This window comes from Aristolochia californica, unplaced genomic scaffold (genome assembly GCF_029961685.1).
Source record: "Aristolochia californica isolate CCGP_79_NKW_82.1479 unplaced genomic scaffold, dmAriCali1.0.hap1 SCAF_11, whole genome shotgun sequence".
Taxonomy (NCBI): domain Eukaryota; kingdom Viridiplantae; phylum Streptophyta; class Magnoliopsida; order Piperales; family Aristolochiaceae; genus Aristolochia; species Aristolochia californica.
Window position 1 is genome coordinate 4,249,297 of NW_027181782.1, and position 8,555 is coordinate 4,257,851.

An 8,555-nucleotide genomic window follows, 5' to 3' on the forward strand; every position below is an offset into this window, starting at 1 on the left:
CCTGTATGCATCTTCGTGAGGTCTACAATGTGGTTGTTTTCTCCTTGTCCACCTGCACTTCGTAGAAACTTCAACTCCTGTGCTGTTTTGGGTTTTATTTTGGGAAACCTGCTCACTATTTATTTAAATTCCAGGTCCATCATAAAATGACTAATGGAAGTTGAGTGATCTTTTTCGAACTAATAATTTTGGGATTTTTTTAAACTTTAATTTATGTGGAATTATTCCCATCAACACTCTCCTTCACATTCAGGCCTGAGCAAATAGACGATGGCCCTGAGATTTGGACAACATTAGTGGAAGCCAAATTTATATGGGGTATAAACTTGGCCTAAAAGAACAGGTTACCTGCTCTGACATAATATTAATGTTAGGGTCAGGTCAATCTCAAAATGAATAGTTGAAGTCTGGAGGCATTTCCCAACTAATAACTACTGGATTTTTTTTCACTTTTTTGAAAGGTGAGATGAGTCCCACTATCATTTAATTAGTACAAGGACTCTAAACTTTGAAAATGGTGCTGTCAATTGGTATGAGAGTTAACTTGGCATCTAAGGCTATGGCTTTTACTACTCAAATGAGTACGTAGCTGGTCATCTATTTAAAGAGGCCAACTGGCCATTATACCATTCAACGCTTTCAGAGTTTTTTGTTCAATATTTTTTCTTCTTTCAGTCAATCTAGTATGACCTTGTGTGTGCTGTAATTTTGTTTCACTAAAAACCTGTGCTGAATGGGGTCTTATGATGCCTGCATGGTTCACTGGGCTTACTTCTCAGACATGTAACCAATCATTCCAAATTTCTAGAAACAGCACTTACGTTTCTTTTTGGACTATGTTTTATAGTTTTAAACTATTTGCAATTATCAGTGTTTGCATTTGAGGTACAATGCTGTTGTTTCTTAAGCTTATATTGATTAGGATCAAAAGGGTTAATTTGTTAGAGTATTTTTCTGATGTCACTGTTTCAAACTGTGGTTTTGTCCAGGTTGAAGGAGATGGTTCTTTTGTTCCTGCTTCTGAAGATGATATCTTAGAAGTTGAGCATTTATTAGCTGTACCAGATGATGAGAAAATTTTGGAGGATGGTGTCTTATGCTTTGAATCCAAGAATTCTGAGAAGCTCTTAATGGTGGATGATGTTCCTTGTTCTGATGATTGTCATCAATTTAGTGCTGACTCTGGTACTCTTCCTACCTATTGTTTTCTTGTTATGGTTTGACCACTCTCACCAGGATTCCCATTTGATATTTGATGAATTTTTAGCCCTTTCTCTCTCTCTCTCTCTCTGTATATGTACCTTGTGTCTTGAATAATTGACTTTGCTAGATGGTCATATGAAAGTGCTTTATGCTTGAGTAAGAATCTTGTTGTAGTACTGTTAAGTTGGTCTAAAGTCCATCCCAAAATGACTAGCCAATTTAGGAAACCTCTTTCCCAACTAATAAACTCAAGATCTTTGTACTCACTAATCCATGTGGGACTATTCCTTAACACTCTCCCTCACGTGTAGGCCCTCTTTTGTGGCTCTAGAAGTGGATAATATAGGTGTAGGCCCTCTTTTGTGGTTCTAAAAGTGGATAATTTAAGTGGAGACTCACATACGAATATTTGCTTTGATACAATGTAAAGTTGGGTCCAAGGCCCATCCCAAAATGACTAGCCAACTTAGGAATCCTCTTTCTCAACTAATAAACTCAAAATCTTTGTACTCACTAATCCATGTGGGACTATTCCTTAATAAGTACCATTATTAAAAAAGTAAACAAAACATAGGGAATCTTGTTGTTGCCCTATAGTCTTGACTGAAATGTTGTTATTTTCATTAAATTGAGGGAAATGGAGGTTGTTGTTTTCCTAGAATGCCTTACCATTCTGCTTACTATATGAGAAAAATGTGTAGTCTTTTTCTTTAGGTTCTCCAACATGTTCTCGACATTATCTCTCTTGTAATATCCTTGGGTTTTTGCAGCCTTGTTCTGTTTATGACCGCCTCTTTTTCCTTTTTCAGCTATCAGTTTTATTGTCTCCTCTAGTAACCCTATTTCGGATAAATTTTCATAACATTCCAAAAACACAAACTGTTTCCTATCCTTATTGCTGTAGTAGTAGCTGTTATTATTATTATTATTACATCATTCTCATTCTTTTCTGCATTTTTATGTTGAATTATGTGTAAAGGGTATTATGGTCTTTTTAGGTTACTCATATTGTCCTTCTAGGAAAGGGAAGTGATCTGGTTCATATAGTAGTTATAATGGTTCAATTTTCAGTGTTTCGTGTCATGTAAATTAGGGAGATATAAGGAGTTGAGTGTTGAAGGATAATTCCGTCAATGCTCCTTATTTTTCATTTAAGTGATATATAATGGAGGAGAGGTCGATTTCTGACCTCTTAATGGGTGTTGGAATTAAGTCACACTCTTCTTTCTCTGTCTCTCTCATGTCTTCTTCTCTTTTTCTTTCTCTTCTCTCCTCTTAATTCCTAACTTCTACATTATATTTACTTGCTCCAGTGTATTGTTTCAGTGTTAAGGCATTAATCATTCTGATGTGGTCTTTATTGTCTGAGCTATGTGCAGGTGCATTGGATTACAATATCATGCAAGATGGGAAGCAGGAACCAAATTTTGATGTATGTTTTTTGAAATTCAATCATTTTCCTCTTCTTCTGTTTCTGAGTGGATTGTGCTTGCAAAAGGTTGTGCTCAGTAAGGATGATTTAAGATTATTACCTGATGATATAGTTGGAAGCATTTGTATCTGTTTAATTCAATTATTTTGGGTTAATTTATTATGTTTATTTCGTCTTTTTTATGTTTATTTCAATTATTTTGGGTTAATTTATTATGTTTATTTCGGCTTTTTTATGTTTATTTCAATTATTTTGGGTTAATTTATTATCTTATTTCGTCTTCCTGTGGTCTTCATTCTTCTTAGCATCTATTTGAGAATATTAATGCAACATCAAGTAGTTGATATATATGTTGTTAAAGTTGGGTCCATGACCATTCCTAAATGACTAATCGAAGTTAGGAGGCCTTTCCCAACTAATAGCCATATGATTTTCTTAATATAGTATTAACCATGTAGGGTTATTCCACTAATACTCTCCCTCATGTTCAGGTTTAATTCAAATGGATAACGTGTCTGAGATTTGAACTACAGAAATAGGGCACAAATTGTGTCAAAACAAGGCAGATGTCTCACTTTGGTACTGTGTTAAAGTTAGGTTCAAGTCTGTCCCAAAATGATTAGCTTAAATTCAGAAGCTTTTTTCCAACTAATAACACAATGAATTTTTCTGATATTAAGCCATGCTTTAGTAGGCTGTATTATAAATTTAGGGAGTGGTTTACAATTGGTGTAGATTGGTTGTAGGATTAATGGAGAGAGAGCAAGTAGGAAAAAGGAAGTGAAAAAGAGAACTGAGCGTAAGAGTTATCCGACAAAAAACAGAATAGGTGATAGAGAGAACCAGTCCTCTCCTTGACCCCCTTAATCCGTTAATTGAATAATAAAGTACTGCAACCAAACATAAACCAGGCCCATCTACTGTCTAATTTAAATATTCTTAAAGATTATTTAGCTTCATTGGCTCTTGGCTGGATTATTTGTATTCCTTCTTGACTTATGTTTGATGCTATTACTTAATTGTAGCTGGTCCCATGTTCCTCACTCAGCTAACTCTTTAGTTGATGGTTTTGCCAAGCGCCAGACCTCCCTCCAATCCCTAGTTGCAACAGGAGGTCCCCTTTAATCTTGTTGTTTTTCTTGGTTTGTCTTTAATAAATTATCACTTTTATAAAAAAAAAAAAATTGTCATCTTCTTCCTGAATGTTTGCTTTTTTACTGGATGATGTGAGGTTATTTCGTGAATGACCATGTTAAATCTGACACAACATATTGCCTGTTTCTAGTTATTCATGGTAATTTTTTCTTTGTAGTTCCTTGATAGTATTCTCCAAGGACTCAATGAGGATAGTATTCATGGTACAGCTGGTCTTTCAAGTGAATGTGCTGATTATCTTTTAGGTGGGTTCCGTTGGGTCATTAAGTCAATTTTGTTCTTTGTGCTCCATTTATTCCATAAAATTGAAGATGTCCAAATTCCTGAATCATTGGTTACTGTCCGTACTAAGAGAGGTTCTGACTTGGTTAATGATTCGCATGAAGGGACCGGAATGGGAAATTTTCAGAGAGGAGAACTATCCGCATGCTTCAGTGAGAAAGATGTTGGAGTTACTGTGATTTCAGATTTATCAAATTCTTTGGTGCCATTACCCAATCAGAGCACCGCTTTACTGGATAAGATGACCATTCGTGAACTCCATGAGGCTTTTCGAAACACTTTTGGGCATGAGACCTCTGTTAAGGATAAGCAGTGGTTAAAGCGTCGCATTTTGTTTGGTTTGCATAATTTTGTGGAGATAGAGAATGTCTCTGGCCTAATGGACAGTGGGCCTTCATCAAATGAAAATGAGGATGACTTGCTTTTCATATCAGGGAGTCAGGCTCTTCTGGACGGCAAAGATATGAATGATATTTTAAAACCAAACTTTTCTGAGGGTGAAACAACAGGATATCAAAGATCAAATTTGGGAGACAAAGAAAATGGGCAATTGACTCCAAAGAGACAGAGGAAGCCTACCAAAAGGTACATTGAAGAATCATCAGATATCACATGCAGAAATAGTAGTGGAAAGCTAGAGACTCCTGTTACTAGCTTGATGGACAAAATTCTGCAGCCCAGATCCCACAATCAGCAAGTCCATGGAAGGGAGTTTGAAACAGCTGGTATAATTGGTAGGGAGGACACTGTGGCTGGATCTGCTGCTGAAAGTCACAAGCCTCAGAGAGGTAGAGGTCGCCCCAGGAAAAATTTCAGCTCCCTTATGGTAATTTTCTAGCTTTCCAATGTCTGGACGTCTCTTCAATAAAGGTGTTTTTTTGCTTGCTTCCTCTGTGGACCTTTTTTTTGCTTTCGGTGTGAAAGTTTTATTAGGAACAGTTGATTGAAATCCTAGATGATTGCCTGTGATAGATGATGTTGAATTTCTAATTCTTGTTCTTGTTTGTCGAAGCCTACATTGGTGGGCACTAAAATGGGCTTCTCTCATTCGGTATCAGAAAATTAATAAAACTCTCTACTACCTTGTCTTTTATATAAACTTCTTCAAGTAAAATAAGTTAATTTAAGTCAATTTGTTCTTGTATTATCTTGATTGGTATGATAAATTCCTTGAAATAAATTATTACTTGCATTTGTCATTTGGTGTAAAATCCAACTTAAAAGAGTTATATGGCTTTGTTTAAAATAAAAGTGATTCTAGGGTTGGGCTCTTGACTACATTTTAAGTATTTACACCAATGGTAGAGAACAATGCCATTTATTGACAGAGCATTGCCATTTTTTGTTTGTAAAATTATGTGGAGAAAAAAGGTGGAGCGTTTTTAAACGTTTTTATTGCTGAGGGTGTGTATTTTTATGGAAATCACATTTTTATATTTCTCTTGAAATTCTATTAATTTGACTACATAATCTCTGAACACAGAAGTGCCATAGTTGCTCATGTTTCTGCTTTTGTCCTGGATGTATGTCACTGAAGTAGGTATCGTTTTAAGCATCAATGTCTTAATCATGATAGCTCAACAGGGCCATGATTCTAACGAGCCCAAGGAACATGAGCTGCTCTCTGTTGTTCCAACAATCAGTCCAGCTCTTGTATCTCCACAGTACGAGTCACAAGATGAAGATGTGTCAGATGACAATTTTCTGATGAGAAGATCTGGGAAAGCAATGCGAAGGAAGCATCACAGGCTGTGGAATCTCTCTGAGGTGATGAAGCTCATAGAAGGTGTTTCCCATTATGGGGTTGGCAGATGGACGGACATAAAGAGGCTGTTGTTCGCAACATCTGCTCACCGTACCTCTGTTGACCTCAAGGTAGAATTCATATTAGTGTTCTGTTGCCTTATTTGGTTGTTGTGGGGTTTATGAGCTTTAAGACTGTTGGAACTTTTACACATACCAGGATAAATGGAGGAATCTTCTGAGGGCTAGCTGTGTCCAAATGCAGAGCAAGAAAGAGGTCAGAACGTTCTTTATTTATTTCTTTTCTAATTATTTTCAAATTGTTATAGCCACTATATCTGAAGATACAAAAGAGAAAAAAGGAATCCCCTGTTGGAGCCTTGGTGATACACATCTTTAGAATCAACCTAGTCTAGATATCTTTGATATGTGGTGGGTCTTTTCTGCAGAGTTTATAGCAGATAAATTCTACATATTCAAGTAATGGGAAGAGAGTGGCTCAGAAGTTTTATTTTAGTTTCTTTTATTCCAAACTCAGTGGGAAAGTCTTCTTTCAAGCCAGCACTTGTTTTAAAGAAAGTCATGCTAGGGAAAGTCTATACATAGCAAGTCAGTTGTTAGTAAGTTCTTCCAAAACCAGCAGTCTAAAATTTCTGTCTGGCTTAGAAGGTCCACGTTGAACTTTAATTGGTCAGTTTAGTCCTAGGAAAGTCTTATGTTAGTCAATTTTTAGGTTAAAAAGTCTAAAGCTGAGTTTTAAAAGGAAAATTAGTCCAAGGATGTACTTATTGTTAAATGTAGTGGAAGGGTATTTTGGTCATTTCACGATATTCAGATTGTATCTAGAAGAGTGTCAATTTTTCAAAAAATTTAGCAGTGCTTATGGTCCAATTTTCATAATTTTTGGACATGTATGTATGGAGATATAAGGTGTGTATGTTATAGGGTTAGGGGAGCTTTTCTTGAGGTCTTTTCTTCTAAAAGTCACATAAGTTAATATAAAATGATCAGGGGGCTCGTGCCTCATCCTAATCAGTGCTTAAGCCTTTTCCAAAAAGGCTGCCACCTCCTCTCTTCTTATTCACATGTTATTAGAACAAATCGGTTCATAAAGTAATTGAAGCGTTCTCCTCTGTTGAAGCTAGCGATCTCATAAGAAAGGGGATATCAAATCTGGTGTTGCTTGTTGGTAAAAATCTCATCTTTTGTGTTCTTTTTTGCCACGACCCATGGGATGATGGTTCTTGCTGTTAATTAATTAAGTATATGACTGATTTCTGGACCAAGAGGGTTTGTTGAAGTGGGGTTGATCCATTTCCTACTGTGTACACCCAATACTGGGCGCCAGTGCTTGCCTCATCTCTCTATTTGCTGATGTCAACCCTTATTCTTGGAGTATTTGTTGCAATTGTTGAATTAATTGCAGAGTTTTCCTGAAATTTCCCGTCTTTGGTGTTGGTGCACATTTCTATCTTGCCCTAACCCTATAACTGCAGGACCATTAGTTTAAAAGATGTGAAGTTTTCTTATACCATTGGATAAACTTATATTTTTTCATGACTTATAACATCTTTTTCTGTAGTTTTCAGAATCTTGTATATGGTATTGAAAGATTTGGCCTACTGCAGACCTTTATCAAGGCGTCTTGGACCCTATTCAGATCCCTGACTTATCTTGGACTTGAATAAATCCAAGAAAACTCATCCATAGAATGATAATAAATTGCGGAGTGTTTAGGAATTTTGCTTCCGTTACCATTACAGATTGCTGTACACTGTTTGGCCCGGTTAAAATCATAATTTAAGTTTTGTCTCCTTATTTTGTTTTCTGTTTTCTTTTGGTGTGCTTCTCAACAGAAATAACAGATATTGCTTTATTAGATTTACAGTCCAATAATTCTGAACAGGTGGAGCCAAGAAAGAAACATGCCTCACTTCCTATCCCTCAGTCAGTTCTGCATCGTGTGAGGGAACTGGCAATCATCTATCCTTACCCAAGAGATCGCAAGTCCAAACTTGCTGGAGCTGCTGCCACAGAAGGAGGCACCCCCGGTGCAGCAGTTCATTCCACCGTTTCAGGCACTGGAATTAGCCGCAGCGGCAGGGTTGTACACCGTAAGAACGTAAGTGTTACTTTTTTGCAAGGTTAATAAGCTTTTAGAACACCCCCTCTCGAATCACCCACCCTCTGGGATCCCCGACATGTACAGAAAGAAGAGAACTGTAAGCAGTCTTTGTTGTAACAATAAATTCACTCTTCCCATTCTAGTAAACCCAGAAGGGGTGTCCTGTAGTGTGCTTCGTAGGTACAATATTTGTAACTAAATTTTTTGCCCTAGCTGTAATATTCTCTTCTGGTGCGAATTAGAACTGCTATTGTCCTTAATCTCCTCCATTACAGTCTTAGAGAGAGTACTTGTTTGTAGTTCTTGTGCTTATTCGCTAATGCCATACAAATGACGCGAAGTCTACATGAAAACCTTTCAAATGGTTAATCTTGTTTTGAGAAAGTCTAGTTTCTCAGAGAATGAGGTTTCTTAAGTTTTGTCATCTCTAAGGGCATTGTTATCTACTTGTGTCTTATCAATTGTATAGTAAAATGAAGAAGGCGATGAGTTCTCCTATAAATAACCGAAGCTGGCCAAAGACAGAATAAGATCAGGAATGGTGAAAAATAACCTCTAATGTATGGAAATGGATCTTAATATTGTTGTTTATAATTAGGAAGACTGGGTTTGTGT

The 8,555-nt window shown here is 36.6% G+C and overlaps 1 protein-coding gene across 1 annotated transcript in view; it reads left to right on the plus strand.

Annotated features, from left to right (window-relative positions):
- Positions 1-8,184, plus strand: part of LOC137944113 (uncharacterized) — a 31,881-nt gene extending 23,697 nt beyond the window's left edge. Inside the window, exons 3-9 of the mRNA XM_068789647.1 lie at positions 990-1,185; positions 2,583-2,635; positions 3,948-4,035; positions 4,177-4,898; positions 5,657-5,947; positions 6,036-6,092; positions 7,722-8,184. Coding sequence (XP_068645748.1) covers positions 990-1,185; positions 2,583-2,635; positions 3,948-4,035; positions 4,177-4,898; positions 5,657-5,947; positions 6,036-6,092; positions 7,722-7,964 — 1,650 coding nt within the window. The 3' untranslated portion in view covers positions 7,965-8,184. The remainder of the gene's footprint in view (positions 1-989; positions 1,186-2,582; positions 2,636-3,947; positions 4,036-4,176; positions 4,899-5,656; positions 5,948-6,035; positions 6,093-7,721) is intronic.
- Positions 8,185-8,555: the final 371 nt, after the last annotated feature.